The 25,887-nt window shown below is 42.9% G+C and overlaps 2 protein-coding genes and 1 pseudogene across 3 annotated transcripts in view; 2 read left to right on the forward strand and 1 right to left on the reverse strand.

Annotated features, from left to right (window-relative positions):
• The first annotated feature begins 169 nt into the window (after positions 1-169).
• Positions 170-7,983, forward strand: TAF11 (TATA-box binding protein associated factor 11). The gene is made up of 6 exons (XM_046640768.1): positions 170-315; positions 812-1,517; positions 4,462-4,610; positions 6,127-6,214; positions 6,570-6,666; positions 7,307-7,983. The coding sequence occupies exons 2-6, from the start codon at positions 1,347-1,349 to the stop codon at positions 7,435-7,437; spliced, it is 636 nt and encodes a 211-aa protein (XP_046496724.1). The 5' UTR covers positions 170-315; positions 812-1,346; the 3' UTR covers positions 7,438-7,983.
• A 229-nt stretch (positions 7,984-8,212) lies between these two features.
• Positions 8,213-25,887, reverse strand: part of BLTP3A (bridge-like lipid transfer protein family member 3A) — a 70,824-nt gene continuing 53,149 nt past the window's right edge. Inside the window, exons 14-21 of one of the 2 annotated variants that reach the window (XM_046640761.1) lie at positions 24,384-25,837; positions 19,841-20,037; positions 16,695-16,849; positions 16,460-16,610; positions 14,199-14,461; positions 13,645-13,753; positions 13,413-13,516; positions 8,213-13,008 (exon numbers count right to left, since the gene is read on the reverse strand). In XM_046640761.1, coding sequence (XP_046496717.1) covers positions 12,883-13,008; positions 13,413-13,516; positions 13,645-13,753; positions 14,199-14,461; positions 16,460-16,610; positions 16,695-16,849; positions 19,841-20,037; positions 24,384-25,837 — 2,559 coding nt within the window. In that variant the 3' untranslated portion in view covers positions 8,213-12,882. Of the gene's footprint in view, positions 13,009-13,412; positions 13,520-13,644; positions 13,754-14,198; positions 14,462-16,459; positions 16,611-16,694; positions 16,850-19,840; positions 20,038-24,383; positions 25,838-25,887 lie in introns of both variants that reach the window. The other variant, XM_046640760.1, reaches the window with a different exon arrangement.
• On the forward strand, positions 17,775-19,168 carry LOC124226941 (uncharacterized protein C10orf82-like; annotated as a pseudogene).

Here is a 25,887-nt window from a genome sequence, read left to right on the forward strand (position 1 = left end):
CCCCTCCCCCCCCCCCCCGCCCCCCCCCCCACGCACGCGTCACTTCCGGGATCCGGCGTCACGCGTCACCGCGCCCCCGCGCCCCGCCCCCGTGCCCACCTAGCTGGGCGGGGCCCGGCGGGCGGGCGCAGGTGGCTGTGGTCTGGGCGAAGTGGACCCCCCCGGGGAGGAGCTAGGCCTCCAGGGGCAAGAGGACGGCGCCATGTGGGCACTGGCTGTACAGGGAGAAAGGGACGAACGGAGCACACCTGTATGCACCTCCCGAAGTGCGCTCCCTCCTCTAAGGTTTTGGGAGCCCACAGGACAGGAAATACGGTAATTCACCCAGGCTGTGTAGAAACAAAGAGAGAAATATGGTAACGCGCACCTGCATTTCCAAGTGCATTCTTTCAGCACGCAAGAATTGAACATGTAATGGGTGTGGGGCCCCAGTGATACAGAAGTGAGTAAAATACTCCCCTCCGTACCTCAATGAGGCAAGAGAGGAACATTTTAAAATAGAAATATCCTCGCTTCGTGCTCTCAATTCCCGAAACGGTTCGTTAATGTGAAACATTCAAAGGAAAGATCTCCCTCCCGGTAGGATTTGTTTCCTCTTTCTTTTGATGAGATTAGCCAGACTGACATAAAAAGTCAGGTTTGTGAAACTGACCCTGATCTTGAGTACTGGTAAATTGGAAAAATCATTTAATTGAGTAGAAACTGTATCTGTTTTGTTTCTGGTACTAGCACTGTTCCTGGCTCGAAGTAGGCGCTTAACAGTTGTGGACTGGATAAATTCTGTTCAAGCTATATGTTTTTGTTTTTTAAGGTGCTTGAGGAACAGAAGAGGAACGCTGGCAACTCCATGCAAACACAGGCCCGCAGTCTCCGTCCATTGAAACCTATTTGAGCTCCCGACTAAGGGTTTACCAGGTAGCCGCATCCCGAGACAAGGGCGTACAACGGGATTGAGTTTTCTCCGGTCCCCGAACTTGACTGAGGAAAACGGATTAAGGAAGGAGTTAACTGACATTGCGTTCTTGAAAGGCAGAAAGGAAAATGAAGTCCTTCAGTAAACAACACAGCTCTCCTGTACAAATGCTGGTTTCGCAGGGTGGAAAATCCACCAAGTGAATTCCATACTCTCAATTTTCCCTCTCCGCACCGCCACCAAATCAGAGTTAAAACGGAGCCCTGAAGTCCTCGACGCGCGCCTCACGATGACCCTCCCGAGGAGCAGTAGGGGTGATGTCATCGCAGCGCGACGACAGGAAGTAAGCTCCTGGGCCGATGTGCCGCGCGCGGGCTCGAGCTCCCGAGCCTGACAGCGCCGCGATCTCCTCTCCCGTCTCCTTGTAACCGCGATGGATAATGCCTGCGAGTCGCCCGCGGAAAAAGGTGGAGAGACGGGGGAGTCAGATGAGACGGCCGCTGCTCCCGGGGGGCCCGGGGCTGCTGACACGGACGGAATCCCGGAGGAAACTGACGGGGACGGGGATGGAGACTTGAAAGAAGCCGCGGCTGAGGAAGGCGAGGTAGGGAGGGATATGGGGATGAGGCCGGAGGAGTACTTCGAGATTGTGGTACTGGCTGCTCGACCGGCTTCCTAGTTGGTCCCGCCTGAGCTAAGGTAACTCGAAATCACTGACTCCCTCTAGATCTGCAATCGCGGGGGCGACTGAAGGGAGGAGACAAAACTATAGTGCTGGTTCGGTTCCAGAGACCCAAGCACTGGGTTAATATTTTTAATCCCTGCCCTTAGGTGTTAAAGCTGCTTCTAAGGGAATTTTAAATGGACTCTTGGTTCTCCTGGTGAGGAAATTGGGATCTGAGGGCACGCTGAGACTAAGTGCAGCACTAGAACCCTGGATTCCTAGTACCCCTTTCACCGCAATGTGTTTTCTTTTAGATGTTGCTTAAGCATAAATTTGTCGTTATAGGCCACAGAGTCATTAAAGGGAGACTTTGAGGGGGTTACTGGTTTAGTCACGTTTTTATCTTCTTGAAACATTTAACTGCTACCAGTGACCTGGGTGCTAGTGTCCAAGGGTCTCTATTAACATAAACACACCAAACCTATTAATTGTGCTACCTCAGAGCTCAGCGGTGTTGCCTAGCTGAGCATCAGTCAGGGGACCAAAATCTCAGCGTTCTCTGGGCTGGATTTCTAGAGATAGAGTCTTGGGGTCTTTGAGCTATAAGGGACTTAAAGAGATTATGGGGAAGGACATTGGATTAGATGGAAACAACCTTTCAGAGCATAAAGTTGCATCAAAAAAAAAAAATATATATATATATATTTTTTTTTTCTGAGGAAGATTAGCCCTGAGCTAACATCTGCCGCCAGTCCTCCTCTTTTTGCTGAGGAAGACTGGCCCTGAGCTAACGTCCATGCCCATCTTCCTCTACTTTATATGTGGGACGCCTGCCACAGCATGGCTTGCCAAGTGGTCCATAGGTCGGCACCCAGGATCCAAACCAGCAAATCCTGGCCGCCAAAGTGGAATGTGTGAACTTTTAACCACAGCGCCACTGGGCTGGCCCCATGCATCCAAATATATAAAGCAAGAACTTATAGAAAAAGTGAAAAATGTCACAAAACTATTTTAAGAAGGAACCTTTAAATCAGATCTCTGCAGGACAAAAAGGATTTGAATAATAATTAGCTTAGTCCAACAGAGAGCTCACTACATACAGAAATTTGCACCCAACAGAAGATAAAATTTTTTTTTTATGCTTCTGAAACAATTTTAAAAATTGATCATATACCAGACCACAAATAAAAATATAAATTCTTAAAAAGTAGAAATCATAATAGGCCACATCCTGTTTGTTACAGTGTAATAAACCCAAAATTAATAACAAAAAGCTTCTCCCACCCCCACTCTTCCTCAAAAAGGAAACCTGCACATTTTAAACTGTTTTCTAAATAGCCCTTAGATTAAAGAAATTAACAAAAAGAACAGCACATCAAATCCTATGGGATTTGGCCAAAACCTTATTTAAAGAAAAATTCATATCCTTACATATTTTTATTAACAAACAGGAGATGTTAAAAATAAGCACCCAACTCAAGAAACCAGAAAAAGAACAAAATAAACCAGAATATAGAAACAAGGACTCAATGAGGATAAAAGTAAATATTAATGAGTTAACGCTTAAAAACATAAGAAATGATAAAAGAAAGACCTGAGTATTTGAAATGTAAATGCAAAACATTACGAAATAAGAAATGGCCAAAGGCACTGATATGGAAATCTTTAAAGTTATAAGAAAATGTAATGTTCAAGTTTAGGCCAAATAAATTTGAAAATCTAAGAAAAATGGCTCATTTTTAAGGAAAAAAGGAATCACCAAAATTGAAGCACAAAGAGGTCAGAAAACTTGTATAAATCAGTGACTAGAGAAGAAATTGAAAAGGTCGTTAAAGGTATACTACCTTCTCTCTCACCTACCCCTCATATTCCTGTATGAGTTTAAATGTGAGTTCCTCTTTAAGGAAACTAGAGGTTAAATCCCATTAATGATGTTTTTTGTATCCTTAGATTCTCTCTTAAGTTGGAGGGGATGAAGTTTGGATTTTGATTTTTGTTGTTGTTATTAAACAGACATTAAACATGTAGCATGAGTAAAACAATGTTAAATGCTTGTGTGGGGAAAGAGGAATAATAAGAGATAAACCTATCTTCAAAACGTCTAGGGGCCGGCCCGTGGCCAAGTGGTTAAGTTCCTGCGCTCCCCTTCGGAGGCCCAGGGTTTCACCGGTTCGGATCCTGGGCGCGGGCATGGCACCACTCGTCAGGCCACGTTGAAGCGGCATCCCACATGCCACAACTAGAAGGACCCACAACTAAAATATACAACTATGTACTGGGGGGATTTGGAGAGAAAAAGCAGAAAAAAAAAGATTGGCAACAGTTGTTAGCTCAGTTGCCAATCTTTAAAAAAAAAAGTTTTCAGTCTAGTAATGGGAAATAAATATTTGCATGATTCAGTAGAATTGAAATAAAGGAAGAAAAAAGCACTACATATGTAGGAGAAGCTCACTTAAAAGTTCCAGATTCAAGGAAACACTGTTTTGATGAGAAGGTGCCTCCTTTTTAATACTCTTTCCACATGGACTCAGTCTGTAGATTGAGAGACAGAAGAGCTGGCTGAAGAGAGAGGACTTTTTTGACATCGCCTCTCAAGAATGAGGTCAGGAGAGTGAGCTCCGGCATCATGATCCTTGGCATTTTATTGCCCTTGTAAACAAATTCTGGAGCTATGATCATAGTTAAACTGGAAAGCTGGAGTATTTAGCTGGTTCTCTTTCCGCAGCTGGGCTATAAACTTCTTACCCTTGATGGTACAGCCAGTACCTGGAACCAAAAAACTGCTAAGTGGATTTGTTGTGTGGTGATGAGAACGATGTCTTCTTACCTTGCCCACGTCTGGAAGGTAGGCCAAATATGTAATAGGGTTTCTTTCATCTTCCAGCTCAAGAGTCAGGACATCTCAGATTTAAGAGCAGTTGAAAGGGAAGACTCGTCACTACTTACTCCCGCAGCCAAAAAACTGAAAATAGACACCAAAGACAAGAAAGAGAAGAAGCAGAAAGTGGACGAAGATGAGATTCAAAAGATGCAGTAAGTCACTTCTGATCTTTCCCCATGTCAAGGCTCTAACTTAACCACACAAAGTTAATACATTTTTCTTGGCCTTTAAATTTTTTTTCTTTTTAAACTCAAAAGAAAATAAAGCAATTAATACATTGTTACATTATAGAAAATATAAAAAAGTAAAAAGAAAAATATCACCTTACTGCCAAGATAAGCACTGTTAATATTTTGATATATATTCTCCAAGATATTTTCTATACATATATATCTATCTATAAATAAAATTAAAATTTTCAAAGATGATAAAGATTGTAACCTGTTTTACACATTATGTATGATGAATGTTTTCCATGTCAATAATTATACGTCTAGGTCATAATTTTCTGCAAAATGGAAATGGCCTCATTATGTTTCTAGATTGTAAAATAGTATGGGCTCATTGCAAATAATTCAGAGGATACAGATAAATAGAAAAAATAATTACCCATAATCCCATCACCCAGAGTTTACCCAGGGTGTATATTTGGGTATGTACCTTTTCAGATTTTTTTTTAATGTTTGATATGTATAGCTAAATATTCTCATGTCAGTAAATATGCCCATAAATCATCATTTGTAATGGCTACGTTGTATTCCATTATGTGGATGAACCATAATTTAACCAATCCCTGTAGCTCTTCTGGGTTTTGTTTGTTTTCTTTTGACAACATTATGATGAGTATCTTTAAAGACATCTTTGCATACTTGTCCATTTACTTCCTAAAATAAAGCCCCGGAAGTGAAATTGCTAATTCAAACAATATGAACATTTTCAAAAGATTTTCATACATATTTCCAAATTCTTCTCCAAAAACGGCTTTTCCACTTCCCACTCTACCAGCATGTGTGAGTTTGTATCCCCCTATCCTCACTAATACCATTCTTTTTCTTACTTGTCTGTCTGGTTTATAAAAGATGTTATCCTGTTTCTTTATCATTTTAATTTCTTTAGTTAATAGTGAAGATTAATTTTTTTTCCTCTATATTTATTGGCCATTGGTATTTTTATAAATTTTTTGTTCATGGCCTTTGCTCATTTTCTAAAACTGGTATGGCCATCTTTCATTCATTTGGATTAATTATGTATTAAAAGTATTAACCCTTTTCTATATATTATCTGTATATTTCCCCCTAAGTCTGTTAATGTTGAAAACTACCGGTTTGAATATAAATTTATATATTAGTAAATGTAGTAAGGTAGCATTATGGGGAGAGAGAGCCTAATGCTGAAAACACAATCTATATATAAATTGTATGGTACAGTGACCCAAAATTGTTTAGGTTTTTGTTCTTAATAAAGTGAGAAAGGAAGTTGTGTTTCAGTTATTCTCAAATTCCTTAAGTGTAGAAATACTTTATCTTCATTCCTCAGAAGCACTAACCCTAATACTATTGACCCCTTGGAAATTTATTTTCTAATTGTCTGAGACTTTTATTGATGTAATAATATATCTTAAGCATTCAATTTTATAAGTGAACTTAATTAACCTGAATCTTTGTCTAGAATCCTGGTTTCTTCTTTTTCGGAGGAGCAGCTGAACCGTTATGAAATGTATCGCCGGTCAGCTTTCCCTAAGGCAGCCATTAAAAGGGTAAGGGTGGACTACCACATGTCATTTCCATCAGCTGTGAGAACTGAACTAAACTCAAGAGCTATATCCATTGGCATTTTGAAGTGAAGTGTTAGGCAAGTCAGTGGATCATTTAGATGGGAAAATAAAAATAACATGCCCCTCAATAACCTGGCCAGTTGCAGTTTTGTATTCCAGAGATAGGGTCTCAACAAACATAACAGGTCATTATACACCTGAACCCTTGTTTTGATAATCAAAATTTCAGCATCCAGCCTTTAGTAAAGACTTCTTCAGTGCAGAGCTCTTATGGGTACTGTGTTCCAAAGCCAGTCCTTGACTACCGTAATCACAGAGTCTCTGTCCTTCTTTCAAGCTGATCCAGTCCATCACTGGCACCTCTGTGTCTCAGAATGTCGTTATTGCTATGTCTGGTATTTCCAAGGTTTTCGTCGGGGAGGTGGTAGAAGAAGGTGAGTAGTGTTGGTATAAATACTGGATTGAACCTGTAGTGGTCTGATTTTCAAGAATATCTATACTGAGGGAATTATTAAGGCACCTGTGGTAGTTTCCATTAACACTAGAAGTTGACCAACGGGGGAACCTTGTATTCAGGAGAGCATGACCATTATTCCTTGAAAGTTTCAATGCTAGGAGGCAAGGAAACCTAGGAAATCTCCCTTCCTGATTCCTGTCCTCAGCCCGGGTGACAGAAGCAGACTTTTTTTTTTCTCCAATGGCCTTTGCTCATTTCTGCTGCCAAAAGTAAAGATACAAGAAAACCAATCACTGGGGCTGACCAGTGTGGTATGGTGAGGAGTTGTCCCTGACGTTATGACCCCTGGGAACCGCCCCCCTCTTCATCAAGAACCTAGCTGTTGCCCGTTGCTAATCTCTAGCTAGTGAAATGTTTTATGTTTTTAAGCAGAAGATAAGTTTTAAACTGTTTCTACGATAAAACCTAATATGGGATATTATACTAAAGCTAACATAATACATTTTATAGCATTCCTTAGCAAGCTTAAGAAGAGTTAATGAGAATTACAGGACTCAAAAGGATTGCAATTAATAAGCCTTTGTGTGATGATGAAACTCTCCTTGCCCTCTGTTTAGCACTGGATGTGTGTGAGAAGTGGGGAGAAATGCCACCACTGCAACCTAAACACATGAGGGAGGCTGTTCGGAGGTTAAAGTCAAAGGGGCAAATCCCCAACTCGAAGCACAAAAAAATCATCTTCTTCTAGACCAAAGCCTAGAAAGGCCTGGTGCTGAAGGAAGAAGCACTGGTTCCAGACTTCCTGTTGCATGAGACTTTCTGCACTGGTGCTTTAGTATCTCAGTCCTCCAAGGATTTCAGGATGATTTTAATGTCTTTCTCAAAACTCTGATATTCGTCGCACCTAGAAGGCGGCATGCAGCCTGTTTCACACTTGCCTTGACTAAATATTGGGACCTCTTAAGGCATTTTGAAGCATTTAACTGTTTCTTGGCTAGTTGGAAGAAGAAAGGTACATGGGCCTTAAGCATCTTCTAGACAAGGGAGCTGCTTTCAGCGAGAAAACCTTTCCAAGAGAGCTTTGACGGTTTCACATTGAAGCCTGAAGTTGCTGCGACTTCGGTTGTTTCTTACATCTGGCTTTAAGTGGACGAAACAACCGGAAATTTTTGCTTGTGATACTCTACCACGAAGGACAGGGTGACAGCAGGAGGTGTAATAGTTTGTCCCTGTAAACATTTAAGATTCTGCTGTGCATTTTGGTGAGTGATCATTAAACTGTTTTCCAACTTGCCATATGTGTTTTCATTTTGTGTCTCGCTGGGTGGAATGGGGAGAAGTTCATCATTCTTTTTTGGTACCAGAGTAAAACTAGCTTTGGCTTTTTTGTGAAAATTTGAACCCTTCCCATTTTCTACTAGAACTATTAAAATTTTATCTCATAATAGAGTACTTAAAGCACTTAAAAACAATGTAAAAGTCCATATATTTCAGATTCCTATAAACAGATATACCACAACCAATACTGTTTAATAAGTTTAATTTGCTTTTTTCAGGTGGTTCACAGAACCAGTACACTCAAGGTTTGATTAGATATTGCAACATTAAAATTTCCCAATACTGACCAGTATTCCAGTTCATCAGATACATTCTCATTGTTTTCCTCAAATAGAGGGGAATGGAGTGACCTTTTATTGACAGTGATTAGCAGTAATAAGGCTACTGTATACAATTGGCGATCCCCAAGAATTTGTTCTTCTCTGTCATTCAGTGTCATAGGGAGAAGGGTTTGGAAGCTGTTCTCTTTTGAAGCTTTCCTGAGCATGACTTAGTAAAGATTCCAATTCTGTTTAGCACCCTGAGTGGGGGAAACAGCTTGGACTCACAAAGTTGGGCAAATCTGGCTTTTAGTACCTTACATTAAAACTCCTGGCTTTAGACATGTACTTAGCCAATGGAGAAGACACTTCAGTGGGGCATTCTACAAAGAAATGCTGTAAGACTCAGGCTAAATCTTAACCAAAAACTAATAAACTGGAAAAAAAATATTGCCTCAGCTCTAACAGGAATTTTTTAAACAGTCATAAAAACTATACCTACTGCAATCTGAGATATTGGATAAGGCTGAAACTTACAAATAACAAGGGAGAAAGTTCACATCCCAAGTCTGGCCACTTAGCAAAACCTCACAGTTTAAGATTCTCCAAGAGTGATGCCCCTGTGTCTGTTTTAAGAGCTAGGGAAAGTAATCCCCATTCAGTAAGAACTACCCAGAGGTGAATCGGAGCATACGTATGCTAGCAGAAGGGGACGATCTGGGTGAAGGCCATAGTCCCTGACAGGAGAGTACCTCACACCAGAATCTCGTGAAACACTGATGACTATGGTAAATCACAAGGCACTGAAACAGCTTTTGCAGTTCTCAGATAACCAGGTGTCATCCCACTGGCTTATGCAGCAATGTTCAGTTTCCACAGTTTTGTGATGTTACTATAACTGACTTTAGAAGTTTAGGCAAGTATTAAATAAAGGAGAAAAAAAACAAACCCTTAGTGTAAAGGTTTGAAAGGAAAGTTCCAGTATCACTATGGCAATGCTTCAAACTATGTTCTTTCCACTACCCACCTGAACTAGCCTAAGGGAAAACAAATGTAAATGGATTAAATGGAAGCATTTAAGCACAGGGTATGTGAGGGGTGGTGTTTATCCCTTGTATATTCCACATACAGGAACCGTTCCTTTCAAAACCATGAAAAAGGTACATAAAGCCTGAGGCCCATGGCAAAATGAGGGTCAAATTAAACATACAGCAATAAAGCAGCCATCATGAGCAGAGAGCGCACTCCCATCTTAAGTCAAAGAAACTAAATTATTCCAGTGAGTTGAAAACAATGTAAGATTGATAAGCATCCCTGCAGCTCAGCAAAGAGAGGTTTAATCCAGTCCATATGCACTAAAGCATATCTCCAGTACCGCCGTGTAAACAGGAATTCGAGACAGTCACAGATGACGCGTAGTCATAAAGCTTCACAGCTGAAATGGTGGTGTGCAGTGGCTGAAGTCTTTGAGAGAGAGTGTTGCTATCACTCCAGACGTTTTCTTGAGGTATTGTTATTTCTTGTTCAGAGTCTTAGAGCTTCAAGGCAGAAATCGTAAGCAGTCCAAAGGAGCTGACACTACTATTTTTCCTTCCATCTTTTTCTTTTACATTTATCCTGAGGACTACCAAACAGTACACATTTCTTTATTATGAAAAAGTCTTCCTTCTTCCAATGAATAGGAGTATAAAGTTATACAAGATGTTTTTTACTAAAATTCCGTGGGACGATGACACCTACCACATTTCTTGGGGGAGGATTTCATCACACAGTGGTCAAAGCTGCCACATAAGGGAAGTCAGAAATTCTAGGGCTCCATTTGTCCACATGGACAAGAGCTCCAGAGAGCTCAGAAAGCTGACTGAGCTCTGGTGAAAGGGACTCGCCTTGGTGCTCGCTAGATTTGTTTCTGTTGCCCCCGGCCAAGCACAAGGTTAATTACGGTGAGGGTATACCAAGCAACGCCCATTAGACATTTTCTTTGCATGGAGGAATGCCAGACAGATATGGTGGGTAGGGAAGGAAGGGAAGGAAAGAGAATCAGAATGTGATTTTAAACCAATTCAGGGGAGCCTAAGATTGAATAATTCTAGTTTCTGGCTGCTGGATCTCTCTCCTCCCCCCTCCAAGAACATCAGAAATACCATACTTGAGAGGACCAGTGATCCATTTTGTTGACCATTCTGCCTGTGAGAGAAGCACTAAGGGGCAGTTTGTGGAAGGATGCAGTTTCCTCTCAGTTGTATATCACCAAATAGCCCTCGTTTTCTATGATTCCTTTTGGCAGGCCACCATACAAGGATTCCTCTTAAACCTTCTGCACCCATACATAGTTTCTGCCAGCACCACTTCCTGGACAGTGAGCTCCGTAAGTTTCTGATTTGCAGAAGTGCTTTCTGTTACCTTAGGCTATGAGGTAGAGCCCTAGGGCTAGTATTTCAGGACCTGGTGAACATGTCCCTGCTCTTGACAGGATATTTGATCTAACACTACCCTCAGCTTTATCTTTCCAAAAGTGGAGCCAACATTTTAAAGATGCGTCCTCATGTGGAAGTACCTCTGCTCCCTGACAATTTTTGCTGTTCTCTGGACCTTCCCTCCCTTCACCATATATTTTGCGAATAAGGTCACTACAGGTGCACAGATAATTTAAGACATCATCTGTTTTCTGTTGTGTCTCCATGTACCCTTGCTGATGATGCATTTGGGCTTCTTGCCACAGCAGCACTTTGACCCCGCCTCCCTCTCAGCAATGCTTAGGTTTCTCCCCTGAGTTCTGACAGCTCGCTGCCTCTTCGGTTGCTGATTCTTCCATAAGTGCGTTACTTTACAGTTAGCCACACCGAACCTCTTTCCTAAGTATTCACAGCCCAGCTTGTGACCCTTCTGTGGTTCTGCCTTTCTTTTTTAAATGTTGTTTGGTTTACCTTTCACTGCCTGTAAATAATGACATTTGATTGCACTATATCCTACTTTCGAGTTATTTAGACAAATCTTAAATAAGGTTAAACCAAGCATCAACCCATAGGAAACTTCCTGTTACCATTCTCTTCAGAAAGATGTTTATTCTTAAGTCTCTAAGTTGTTTCCTAAGCATGACAAAAATTCCCATAATCTCACACTAACTGATATTTTTAAAACTGCCTTAGTGAAGAACCTTGACAAAATTTTTTAAAAGTCTGAACAAATTAGATCTTGTTCCTTCGTAAATGCCTGTTTCTTTTTATCCTCAAAAAACTAGAATATACAAGTCAGGCATGATTTCTCATAAAGGAGACCATTTTATCTTTCCTTCAATAGGTCATGTGTAACTAAGGCTTTAGTGACACATAAATCACTATTTTACCATCTTGCCAATTCAAGGGGAGTTAGCTGATGAACTTCTGTCCCGTCAACACAATTGAAGTACATCACAGAGCAGTACAGATGAAGGTGGAGTGCTGGAGAAGAATTAGGGAGGAAAGGAAAATAGCTCTTTTATAGGGCAGGGGCAAAACCTCGCTAGGTTGAAGGGTTGCTGTTTTTTTCACTTAAGTCAAAATTACATGATTTTAAAAAGCCACAGTGATAGAAGGGGTGGGAGGCAAAAGGTTGAGATGTTTATGTTACACTGTAAAACACATTTGCCGCTCCCAAACCAGCAAGTGCTAAGGAGGGAGTGCGGGCAGAAAGCCATGGCGCTGGGAAAGCAGATGTGCCAGGGACCCAGGCAGACAGAGGAGACCACCTCGGAAGTGCAGCTGTGGAAGAGAGACAGGACTCGAGGTGGGCAACGGGGGCTTGGAACCAAGCTCCCCCATTGATCCCTACCACATCACACCTTCAACCAAGCTCAGAGTGAATATTTTTTTCTTGATTTAAATTTCAAATAAATTGTGTCATTCAAGGGAAAGAGGATACAACCGAGCTGCTACTGTTGTTTACTTTCTACCACAGCATCACGATGAAAGTCTAACAGAAAGGAAGCTTAACCCTGAAGAATCTGATTGGAACATCAGCCAAGATGATAAGAGCTTGGTTCCCTATCGAAAAAAGACCGAGTCCAGGTCTCTCTTATTCTTGTGCCTCTCCTGGCTCCCGCCTCGCTGGCTGTTTGCTGTTCCACCGTACTACTGTAGTCAAAGCTCAGGCCCAGAACTTTCCAGGTCTGCTACAGGAAGCTCTGGGACATAGAATCTTTGGTGGCTCTGTGGGTGATTGAGGAAGGTGGGTACTTTGCCTTGTTGACACAGGTTGTGGAGGAAGCAAATGTCTCTGCCATGAAACCAGGCGGTGAAATGGCCCTACAGTGTCAAGAAGATTCCACCTAGTGTGCAGAGGGCCAGAAGCTTTATACAGGCAAGACATGATGCTTGAGCCACGCGCAAAGCTGCCCCCAGTTTCCTGGAACGTGGTCATGCTTTGCCTGCCTTCCATCCAAGTTAGAACAGCTAGTAGAAAGAACACCACAAGGAGTGAGATGAGCACTCTCCTCCAGTCCCTCTGGTGTCCTTAGCCGACTTATTCAACACTGGACGGTGCCTTCTGTCACAGGTGGTGCTATTGCTGGTGATCTCCTTCCTCTCTCCTTGGCACAGATGGCTGAGCCGCTGCTCTCAGAGCTCAAAGAGGGGGTTATATTTCCTAATCTCCTGAAGAAGTTTTTCTTTATCTTGGGTGGCATCGGCCAATGCTTGTTTAGTTTCTATCAGTTCCTTTTGCAGGGCAGGCAGTTCTTTCACCTGAGGAACAGTAAGTCAGTCACAGTTAATGAATAAGGCAACACACCCTGCGAAAACATCCAGTAAGGGAAAAGGAAGAAGAATTCAAACAGAAAAATCCACAAGTTTGGTCAACGATCAAGAGAACCCAACTAGATCTTTTTTAAAAGCCTGATCTCCTCTTGAGAGTTCAGGAGGTACAGGGACAGCAACAGGTGGAATAAGTGATCAGCAACGACTCACCTCCAGCTTCTGACTTACAGCTCTATTCAGCACTTCCAGAAGCTGCGGCTAGGTGACCGGAGCCCAAACCACCCAGCTGTGTACAGCACAACCTCCCTTTTCAGCCCTCTGGGTTTTACCAGCTTCTGTGATTACAGCCCCTGAGGGTTTATGGGAAAGGTGATGCTCAGTTAGGTCCTCACCTGCTGTCCGAAAGCCTCCCCTGTGGGCGCCAGAAACACCTGTTCTTTTGGAGGCTGCCTCTTCTCACTTTTAGGTACTTCAGCTGATGGTCTGTCCTGAGCAGCTGCTGGAAAAAAAGTAAAGGTCCTAAATGACAAACTGCTGCCAACATGCAGACAATTCCTAGTTGTCACCTATTCCCTTACAGGAGAAAAAAGGCAGAGAAGCTGGGGGCTGACAGCCCCAACTTACCACCTATGTGGAACACACCATCATCACTCCGCTTCAGCACAACATGCTCCACGGCCAGAGCGATGGGGATAGGGCCTGGCGACGTCGGATAGATGGGGGGCATATCATCCTGCAGGAAAGAGAAACCGCATGATGCCCCCACGCAGCTCAGGGCAGTTTAGGTGACAACCGGTGCTTCTACCATTCAGCTTAAAGCACTTTTACCTCATGTTTATCCCTACATTCTTGCAAGGTGTGAAAGGCATAACTGAGTCTCTCTCATTCTAGAGATGGTGGAACTAGGATCAGATAACCTAGTGGGCTTGAACATAGTCATGCTGCATGCCAAAGACAAGGCAAGTGCTAGAGACAAGGTCTTCTCACCTGAACCCAGGACTTTCTGACAGCAACACACATTTGTGTACTACTATAATACTGACAAAGAAGGCTGATATGCATTTCCTCACTTGATCCTCACCATGTTTTACAGTAACAAGGGGAGAGGTTAACAGCCGTCACTGCCGGAATTCCTTGCCTGACAAACTCTAGGGTAAAAAATCAAAAGATCTTCTCACCTGTAGGGTGATCCTGGAGTTCAGGAGCTCAATCTGCATGGGAACTACCACTGGGATCTCCTCATCCTCCAAGAAGGGCCCCAGGCCATTGAGCACCGAGGTGAGCAGCTCAAGATCACAGTCACGAAGCAAGAAATGCAGGAAGCCGTTCTGTATGGCCAGGGGGGAATGAACCGCTGCACCAGGCCCCACCTCAAAGCGAAGGCCCACAGCTGGCCTGATGTGCTCAGACTTCAAAGTTGAGGATTCCTGAAAATTTGGACCTTTGGGAAAAAAGACAACAGCCAGATTAACAGCCAGGAAATAGTCTATACATGCATTTAATATTTATAAAACTCTATGCCAAAAGTATTATCATCATTCCCGTTTTAGAGATGAAGGAACTAAGGCACAGAGAATAACTTTCCCAAAGTTACACAACTTGAAAGTACCAAGGATAGGATCTGAACACAAGCAGCCTGACTGCAAAGACTGTGGGCTTAGCTACCTTGCTATAATGCCTCTCATGGTGGAAGGGAGGTTAAGGACCAATAAAAAGCTGGCCCTGTTTTGAATCTGAGGCACTGGGCTAATGGCTAAGAGAAAGCTCTTAAAACACAGGACCTCAACTCTGCTAAATCTGAATGTCCCTTCCTTTCTCCAAGTCTTGGTCTTCTCACCTTTCTCTGATAAAGCCAAGCACGATCTATGCTAATCTCCTCAAAACTCCATAAAAAACAATATCAAGTGTAACCAAGGATATGGAACAACTTGCGTACTTATATAACTGCAAAATGGTACAACCATTTTGGAAAACAAATTGGTATTATCCAGTAAAGTTAAAATTATACCTACCCTAATGACCTGGAAATTATACCCTAAGGAATATAACCCTGGAGAAACTCTCCAACGTGCCTAACAGGAGACAGGCAACCATATTTGAAATAGCAAAAACACTGGAAACAACTCAAATGTCTGTTCAGAATAGACTGAAGAAGTAAAGAGAATACAGTCAGCCCTCCGTATCTATAGGTTCCATATCCATGTATTCAACCAACCACAGATCAAAAGGCCCAGAATGGTTGTGTCTGTACTAAACACGTACAGATTCTTCTTCTTGTCATTATTCCCTAAACAGTGCAGTATAACAACTATATACACAGCATTTACATTGTATTAGGTATTATAAGTAATCTAGAGATGATTTAAAGTATATGGGAGAATGTGCATACATTATATGCAAATGTTATGCCATTTTATATAAGGGACTTGAACACTGTGAATTTTGCCATATAGGGGGTCCTGGAGCCACTCCCCCGTGGATGTCGAGGGAGGACTGTAATGGGTACAAGAGATATTGTGGGGGCAATGGTGATGGTTGCACAACTCTGTAAACTTACTAAAATGTATAGAATTGTACACTTACAATGAATGAATTTCATAGTATGCTAATTATACCTCGATAAAGCTATTTTTTAAAAAGCAAAAAGTATACTTATACAATAGAATATCACATTGTAATGAAAAATGAATGAATTAAATCTAACTCAACAACCTAGAAGAATTTGAAAAATATCATTTTCTTGAAAGAAGCATATCACAAAAGAATATAAACTGTAATTCCATTTAGAAAAACTCGAAAACCTGTAAAGCTAAATAATATATTGATACAAACACACTTGGAAGAATTGCAAAGCAAGAGAATGACAAACACAAAATTCAGGATACGATTGCCTGGGACAGGTGAGAGGCAGAGGAAGGGTCAGGAGAGGGGATCCGAGGGACTTTAAAGTTAATGGTACTATTCTAGTTATTAAACTGGGTGGTAGGTTCACTGTATGGTTATTATTTTATACCTTACATATATTTTTAAGTATTGTTTATTATCTACTCAATATTTAAAGAAATAAATTCTTTAAACAAACCATGTAGCATAAGCCCAGATTTTTCCTGTCATCTTTTAAAGTATAAATGATAATTCACATCAAAGGATTGAATCTGAATGACAGAAGTCCCCATAGTTTGATATTAGCAGCCACACAAAGAAGTGGACACTGTCCTCATGTATAAGCTTAAGGAGCAGCTGGGAAGTCAAGATGGAGAATAGCCTACTGAATGCAAAGCCTCACAAAGAGCTCTGGGAGGATCCCTGGAAGAAGGGGGCTTCATTGGAGATCTTCCCCCGATGGCTGCTGGAGAGAAGGGCCAAGGGTTTGGCCCTAGGGCAGCTGCCCTTGGAACACAGTGACAGGAGCAAGTTAAGCTACGGCTGCCATCCTCACCTGGGCACTGTCCATGCAAAAACTGCCAGAGTCCCATGGTGCCCAGCTGCTGGAGCATCAGTTCCTCTGCTTGCAGGGCCACAGTCAGGTCCTCGCCACGTACCTCAATCCCAAAAGACACCTCATTCACCTTCAGGACCAGAACTGAGACCTGCAAAAGGAGACTCTCTTAGCTGAGCCCCAGGCTTCCAGCCTAGAGCCTACCCTCTGTAGAGAAGAAAGTAGAGCAGCTGACCGGGTGAAGATTGAGGTCTTCTCCACTGGGTGAGGCTGAGCTGTTGGCCTCTGGTGACCCCTGGCCATAACTATCCACAACAGGGCTCCCCTGAACACCAGCACTGGCCAGGGCATGGGGAAGAGATCCTGGCGGAAGAGATTCTGGACCAGACTCTGCACAAGAAAGACAACAAAAGAGTTCAAAAATCAAAATATCCTGTTCAAATCCGACCTCTAAAAACAATGACAACTGTAAAAACAAAACATTTATGACATTTATGAGACAACTGGAAATTTGAAGACTAACTAGATAGTTGATGAATTTAAGGAATTATTATTAATTTTGAAAGTGTGATAATGGTTATTTGGTCACATTTTTAAAAAGTCTGTAAGTGGAAGCAACCCAAGTATCCATGGAAGGACGAATGGACAAACAAAATGTGATATAAACATACAACAGAATGTTATCCAGCCTTAAAAAAGGAGGAAATCCTGACACGTGCTACAATATGAATGAACCTTGAGGACACTGTGTTAAGTGAAGTGAGCCAGTCACAAAAGGACAATTACTGTATAATTCCATTTATATGAGGCTCCTAGAGAGGTCAAAATCCAGAGACAGAAAGCAGAATGGTGGTTGCCAGGGGCTGGAGGAGGAGGGAACGAGGAGTTATTGTTTAATGGGCACAGAGTTTCAGTTTTGCAAGATGAAAAGAGTTCTAGAGATGGATAGTGGTGATGGTTGCACAATAATGTGAAAGTATTTAATGCCACTGAATTACAGTTAAAAATGGTTAAGATGCAGGGCCAACCCGGGGGTATGGTAGTTAAGTGCATGTGCCCTGATGTGGTGCCCTGGGATTGACAGGTTTGGATCCTGGGCACAGATCCATACACCACTCATCAAGCCATGCCGTGGCAGTGTCCCACATACAAAATAGAGGAATACTGGCACACATGCTAGCTCAGGGCCAATATTCCACAAGCAAAAAGAGGAAGATTGGCAACAGATGTTAGCTCAGGGCCAATCTTCCTCACCAAAAAAGAAAAAAAAGGTTAAGATGGTAAACTTTGTTATGCGTATTTCCCCCCAATTTAAAAAATTTTTTAAATATTTTAAAAGTCTGTATTTTCTAAACCCAGAGGGGCCCCGCCCGGCTCGGGGAGACCATGCACCGAGAATGGAGAACAGCTTCGGAGGCCAACTACGTGATGGGCAAATCCCTGGATTTCATGCCCGGAAGGGCGCTGAGCGGGACGCAGGGAGAGAGAAATCATGGAGTCTTCCAAGACCTTCATGAGACAGCTGCCAATCACACCACGCTACAGTGGCTTCGTGCCATACCTTAGCTGCGAGGGAACCTCCAGCAAGGACAACATGTCCCACTGTCTGAAAACCTTCCAGGAGATCACACAGCGATATAAAGACCAGAGGGAGGAATTTCACTGCTCGGTCGCCGCTGCCCCAAAACTGAAGCCCATCTGCTCTGAGGAGACGGTCCTGCGGGCCCTGCACCAGTACGAACGGCAGTACCACCCCACGAGTCTGGAATGCAAGTACATAAAGAAACCTCTCCAGGAGCCTCCGATCCCTGGCTGGGCGGGCTACCTGCCAAGAGCCAGGGTCACTGAATTAGGCTGCGCCACACGGTACACTGTCATGGCCAGAAATTGCTACAAGGACTTCCTGGACATCACAGAGCAGGCCAAGAGAGTGCACCTGAAGCCATATGAGGAGTGGTAGCTGTCCCCCCCTTGGAAAACCCCTGATAGAGGATCCCAACCCTCCGGTGACATATGGCAGTACTGACAGACCAAATCTGTCACGCAGCAGGAAGATTTATCTAGAGCCGCTGTCCTCAGCAAAGTATGCAGAAGGCTAGCAGCAGAGAGCCTCCGAGGGAGAGGTGAACTTTTAGGGGGGCTCAACAGCTTACAGTTCTCACGTGAGAATCAGCCTCTCACCCACAGCCCAGCAGGCACTAGGACATTTCATAACATAAGAATTCTTTTAACTGCCGTCTACACCCTGACTGGTTGGCAACAGTGTGTGATTAATGTTGAAGACCTTTTATTGTCCTTTGGGAATAAAGAGGATCCTTCTCAGCAAAAAAAAAAAAAAAAAAAAAAGTCTGTATTTTCTAAAGATGCAACTGAAAATATTTATGGATAAAAATGTTTGGGATTTGCTTCAAAATAATATGGGAGGGAGGAAAGTGGGAAAAAGTATATATGAAACAAAAATGGCCATGAGTTCTTAATATCTGAAACTAGGTAATGGCTATATGAGGGTTCATGTCTACTTTTGTCCATATGTGAAATTTTCCATAAGTTAAAAATAATAACAAAACAAAAATGGGTACACACCACCCAGCTTAAGAAACAGTGCATTCTCTTTTATTTTCATTTAGACATTCTTAGGGGACCATTTAAAAAGTTTCCATTTCAATAAAATGAAGAAACAAGTGTAACTTCTGGATGTGATTGATCTAATTCCTAAAAGTCTGTTTTTGTTTGTTTGTTTGTGTTTTTGTCTTTTGGTGAGGAAGATTGGCCCTGAGCTAACATCTGTTGCCAGTCTTTCTCTTTTTGCTTGAGGAAGATTGGTCCCGAGCTAACATCTGTGCCAATCTTCCTCTATTTTGTATGTGGGACACTGCCACAGCATGGCTCGATGAGTGATATGTAGGTCTGTGCCTGGGATCCAAACTCACGAGCCCTGAACCACTGAAGTGGAGTGGGCAAACTCAACCACTATGCCACCAGGCCAGCCCCAAAGTTACTCATTTTATCATAGACAAAAAGCTCCTAGTTATTTTATACTAAAATACATAGTTAGGCAAAAAAAAAAAAAAAACAGACAATAAACACACACATCATTGACACCAGCCACAAAACTAATTCTACTGCTGCAGCTACATGGCTGTAAGACTAATGCTCTCTCCTTTGGTCTGAGTCTCGTTCTGTGATAAAGGTCAAGTACTAACCAATAACCTAGAAGATATGGAGATAAAGCCACTAAAATTTCTCTTTTTTGGTTTTGGTTAAGAAAATGTCTATTTTATCAAATCTCAACTCCTTCTGCATCCTGACAATCTGAATACAGGCAGCAGAAAGGACCTTTTCTAGACTTCCGTAACTTTGCCCGGCACTGCTTCCACCTACCAGACTCCAAGAGCATCACAAAGCTGTCACTGCCATCACTGTCCACTGAAATCCGGTCTTCAGGGCCACTGCTGTCCAGTGAGACACCATCAAATGACTGCTGAGATACTGTCCTCTTCATGGAGAAAAATCGGAGTCGGGCAGCACCTCCACTCACTGGGGCTACCACCCCTTCATCTATCTTGGCCATGGGCTCCCTGTTTAAAAAACAAAAACAAAAACCACAAATGTGGCTTAGGAGACATGTTCCATCCCCTTGTAGCATCTATCCCTTTCAGCCAAGATAGTTGTCATATACATAAACTTTGATGTCAACTACTATCTGCTATAAAGGGGGTCACACCACTTTTCAACTGCTGGCCTTTCTGAATCCTCATATTCCAGCATTTCAAACTGCATAAGCAGCTCTCCCATATCAATATTAAATGTCAAGCTTATTCTAGGTCATCCCATATACAGACGAGACCAACTACCTACAGCCCTGGTGCTAATGAATGGCACCTGAAACCACCCATGTTCATTCCACAGGTATTTACTGAATAACTTCTGCATACAAAGCACCAGACTAGGCACAGGGCAGGGGTAGGGGTGAATATAGTGATGAAAAAGGCCTTCCCTGTCCTCAAAGAATTTATAATCTATCAGGAGAGAGGAAACATACATAAATAACATTATATGAGAGTAAGTCACATACACCATAAGAGGGACAGAGTTACAAGCCAAAGGTTAGGCAATATCAAAAAGGGGAAAGGATGAGGAGAAGGGGATCAAACATGGCTCTGTGCAAAGAGATGGCATTTGAGGTGGTCCTTATAGGACTGTGAAAGAGAGAGAGAAGAGGGCATTCTACGGGGAAGAAACAGATGAGCAAAGGCGTGGAGCCGGAAAACAAAAAGTATCTTTGGAGACTAGTAAGTAGCTCAGCCCAGCTGGAGTGTAGGTTTTGTTGGCAAGAGCAATGGAAGATAAGTTAGAAAGGCATAATACAGTAAAAAGAAATCTTTCAAGACCTTTCAATCCTACCCTCCCATGTTACAGATGAAGAAACGGACTCACGGTTGCAGTTAAAGGTGAAATTAAGAAAAACCCAAGACTCCTAACCTGTTGCTAAATGCCTTTTTCACCTGACCACATGGGTTGCAATCAGATTATAGAAAACCCTGGATAAAAGATTATATATGAAAGTGCTCTGAAAACTGTAAAGTACAGGGGGTACATGGGAAATCCCTGTACCTTCTGCTCAGTATTGCTATGAACCTAAAACTACTCAAAAAAATAAAGTCTACTAAAAAAACCTGTAAAGTGCCATATGGATATACCATAATAATCGATCATGCCACACGAAGAAGTTCAAACCCAATTCAGGGAGTATAAGGACAAAGCCTGCAGGTTTTAGAGCAGGCCAATCACAGGGTCATACCTGTGTTTTAGGAAGTTTGATATGGCTTTTCAAACAAGCTGGAGAGTAAATGACCTCCAAAGAGGAAATCAGTTAACAGTTTACTAAAATATTCCACATGTGAGAACAGACAGGAAAACTGATATGAGACTCCCTAGGACAGTGTTCTCAAAGGGTCATCCTGGTAGGAGCATCAGCATGAGTGGAGGACTTGTTAGAAATGCAAATCCTCTGGTGCCATCTCAGACCTACTGGATGAAGGACTCTGGGGTAGGCTCAGCAAGCTGTGCTTGAACAAGCCCTCCAGGCAATTCTGAAGCACGCGTAAGTTTGAGAAGCACTACTCTAGGAATTATGTCAGAATCTGACAAATGATTGGAAGAGGGAGAGCTAAAATTTAGAGCTTTGAACGAGCAGAAGAATGAGGCTACCAAAAGAAGAAAGAACTGGCCTGGGGGGGATAAGGAATTTAGTTTTATATATGTGAGGTTCAAGGCACCCCTGGGAGATCCGTGAGGAGCAACATGCAGTAGATAGTTTTAAATGAAGAGCAGGGGCGGGGCGGGAAGTCAGGACTGTCTATATAGAGAAAGAGACTATAACAGAGTGAGGAGATGGATAAAATAACCTAGAGAGAAAATATTCAAAAACACAGACTGATATAAACCTTCTGAAAGTTTAGCAAAATGCATCAAGAACCTCAAAAATGTTCATAGTGTTTGACCCAATAATTCCACTTCTAGGTTTTTATTCTAAAGATTTAGATATGCATAAAAAGTAATGTTCACAAAAATAAGGACATTTACAGGCCAGTCTGGTGGCATAGTGGGTAAGTTCACATGCTCCATTTCAGCAGCCCGGGGTTCACAGGTTCAGATCCCGGGTGCAGACCTATGTACTGCTCATCTAGCCATGCTGTGGGGGCATCCCACACATAAAATGGAGGAAAATGGGCACAGATGTTAGCTCAGCAACAATCTTCCTCAAGCAAAAAGGGAAGGATTGGCAACAGATGTTAGCTCAGGGCCAATCTTCCTCACCAAAAAAAAAGGACATTTAACACAACATTGATTCTACCTGAGAAAAACTGGTAACAGAATAAATGATGCCCCCAGACAGTGGAATGGATGAATAAGTTATGATACATCCATTTGCTAGAACACAATAGAGCAACTAAAAATTATGTATTCAAATACCTAATGAATGGGAAACTATTCACAATAAAACATTAAGTGAATGAAAATGGAAATCTTCTGTATTATACAGAAATAATAGAATCCTATTATTGTAAAAACAGTATTTGTATATATCCGTATACACATATAAACATTCACATGGATACAGAAATATATGTATAAAAATTGGTAGAAAATAGATCCAAATGTAAATAGTGGCTATCTCTGGATAGTGTCATTATAAGTGACTTTTATGTTTTCTTCTTTATTCCTCTATTTTCTACATTGTCAATAAAATAAGCACAAATCATTTTTATAATTAAAAAAATAAACATTATGATAAAAGTGATCAGAATACAGACAGCCTAGTGCTGTGGAACAGTTACATTTATAGGATAAAAGGAAGAAGAGAGCAGCCAAGGAAAAAGAAAAGACTCCTTCCAAGAGGTGAGAGTAGCTGGGCAGGGTTACAAGTGCTCAGAATGAACTGACCAGCAGGGCTGACTGCCACAGAGGAGCCCAGGAGGAAGCGGGCAGAAAAGGCCACTGGCCTGGCAGTTAGGAAGGCAATATTGGTGTGTAAAGAAGAGCTTGTATCACACACCTTTCTTTTCTCTTTTCCACCTCTCCTCTTTTCCCATCTCCCTTACTCTTCTCCATTTAGAAAAGGCAGCACATTTGGTGACTGGGAGTCCAGGCTTTCAATCCTCGCCCCACCACTCACAACGTGTGTGATCTTGAGCAAGTTTCTTACCTCTCTGAGCCTCAGTTTCCTCATCTGTAAAATGAGGAGTGATATTAGTACCTGCCTTATAGGGTTGTTACAAGAATTCAATGGATTAATATTCTAAGTATATAGGACAGTGCCTGACACATAGAAAGCACTGGATAAATGTTGCCTAGTATTATTATATCATTTATCCCCTTAAGTTTTCCTTTCTCCTTCCTCTTAGACTACCTATGCCTAGCAGGTACCAGCACACCCGCAGGATTGCTTAGAGACTCACTTAAGACAATCCACTTAGACAAAAGCTCTAAAGCCACTGACCTTCAAACCATGGTCCCCAACTACAACATGCCACAGCAAAGATTTCCCATAGTCTTCACTATTTCTCCTAAAACTACAAGGCACCCATGGAAAAATCTGTACCTTTCCACACTTCTGACTGTGCATTTCTGTATTCTTCGGCTTACTCTCTACTGTATCTCCAGTGCCTAACGCAGAGCCTGGCACACAGTATGGGCTCAAAAAGTATTTGTTGAATGAATGGATGAAATTCCTCCTTCTCTATTTGTCTGGCAGACATTGATAGGTGTACCAGAAAGGCAAGTCCAAAGCTCCAACTTTTCTATTTACAAGATATAGGATCCATGGGCTCACCCTCTCTGAAGCCTCACTTTCCCCAGCTATGGACTGGGAATACAAATATCTGTAGCTACCTCACCGGGCCACTGTGGGAATCAAATCAAACAAAATGTTACATGAGAACTCACTGAAAAGAATAAAACATCACACAAATGTCAAGTATTATTACTCTAAGATAGCAGATGTGTATCAACAATAGTAAATCAGTGAGAGACGAGATAACATGATTCTAAGAAGCAATAACTGTTGACTTGAAAACTGACCAAGAATAGGCTTACATAGAGGAATGTGAAAATCCATGGGATTTTGTGTTCTTTTATTGCAATTTCTGGTTCTTTCCCTATCACAGAATAGACGTGTTCCTGAAAATAAGTCTCTCCATTTGGTATACCTGTATCCTCTAAGCAGCCCGAAAATTCCTCTGCCGCCCTGCAGGCAGCTCTGAAAACTAAAGGCTTTGCCACATTAAATAGGCCATTCTATGCATTCTCCTGGACTATCTGGTGCTTCCCAGTCTACAAATGCACACAGCAGGAGGCCTTAGCCCAATGACCAGAGCTAGGAGGAAGAGATGGGGAGTGAAGAAGGCAGAGAATCACTCACTTGGCTGGAGGCAGGGACAACACCTTGTGCATGGTGGAGGTCATTCTGTCTCTGCCCAGACTGAAGGCATCCTTAGTGAGGGACACAGCTTCCTTGGTGAGGTCCATGGTGGCATGTAGAGCCTCCCTGGTGGCATCCTTGGTCATGTGAATAGCACTTGACAACTCTCCCTCAATGTTCAAGGGGATGAGCTTGCCCTGTCCATTCACAGTGGTATCCCTGCCATCTGGGGGCTTCAGTGCAGCTGGTGAGCTGGATGCTTGGGTTCTGCTTAATGTCTTGGCCTGTAAGGAATCCACTGCCTCATGGCCCTTCCCTGCCTCCTGCTGTGCAAGAGAATCTGAGTCCTGCAGTTCTCCATTGCTATGGATAGGCAGTGGCCTATCCTGGGATGCAACCAGATTTTCCAGGCCACTATCCTCGAGAACCTTCTCAGGGCTGGCTGGGCCCTGCTCTGAGGAGGCATCAGACTTCAGCTCCCTATCCTCTGAAGGAGACAGCTCTGAATCTATGAGGCTGGTGGTATCTGAACCTGCAGAGTCAGCTCCAACAGCCCCAGGGGCAGGATGCATGAGCAGAGCCACCTCAGCACTGGGGAAGAGCACCCCAATGCAAGCTGTCTGGTCCTGCAGGGGAGACCCAGTCATGGCCTCTGTATCCTTAGTAAGCTGCTCCTGAAGACCCTGTAGCACCTCCTTCAGGCGGAGTAGAGCCAAGTACTGGTAGTGGTCAAGTCGCACACGGACATGTGCAGGAGAGTGTACAAGCATGTGAACATCCGCTGTATCCTCCAGCTCTGCCAGAGGCCCTTTGCTGTCCACACCACCACTGCCTTCTCTCAGAGTTTCCACGACTTCCGTAAGGCCTGATAGGCTTTTCAAATCATGCTCGGTTTTTGACCTCTGATGGGACACAGTGTCAGGGGCAAAGGCTTCAGACTGGACAGGACTGCCAAAGCTAGCTGATGGTTTCAGCCTCCCTTCTGTGGCTGAAAGGAGTTTCCGTGCCTGGGCTTGCTGCCAGCGGAGGGGTAGGCAGACCCAAATGGACAAGGGGAAGGGGGCCACAAAATTCAAGGCATGGCCTTTGAAGTTCTCTGTTCCCTCAAAGTCCAAGGAGATCTGGGTGAAGTGGATGGACCAGAGATCCTGGGAAGCCTTAAGCCTCTGGGGAGAGAAGGTACTAGCTTGAGGGAAGCAGGGATCCACTTGGAAGGCATGGTGCATAAAAAGCATATGCAGAAGGCTAAAGCCACCTGGAACCTTGGGAAAGTGCACATAATTGGAATGAAAGAACTCAGCAGCAGCAAAGCCCCGGAAGAGAGTTTGGAGGTCTGGACAGCTGCAATGTGGGGCATGACGTGTGTTGGTGGCAGTCAGGCCTGACGCAGAGAAGACAAGGGCCTGGGGACGATGCAACGCAGCCTGCTCTCTCTTCTCCAGCGGGAAGCTCACCTTCAGGAAGAAAATGAAACCCAATTCAGAATGGCCGTCTGAGTATCTCC

This window comes from Equus quagga, chromosome 15 (assembly GCF_021613505.1).
Source record: "Equus quagga isolate Etosha38 chromosome 15, UCLA_HA_Equagga_1.0, whole genome shotgun sequence".
NCBI lineage: Eukaryota > Metazoa > Chordata > Mammalia > Perissodactyla > Equidae > Equus > Equus quagga.

Coding starts and splice junctions, on each gene's coding strand:
- TAF11 (XM_046640768.1), top strand. CDS start 1,347: ATGGATAATGCCTGCGAGTCGCCCGCGGAAAAAGGTGGAGAGACGGGG. Junction 4,611..6,126: donor GATGAGATTCAAAAGATGCA/GTAAGTCACTTC, acceptor ATCTTTGTCTAG/AATCCTGGTTTCTTCTTTTT. Junction 6,667..7,306: donor CGGGGAGGTGGTAGAAGAAG/GTGAGTAGTGTT, acceptor CCCTCTGTTTAG/CACTGGATGTGTGTGAGAAG.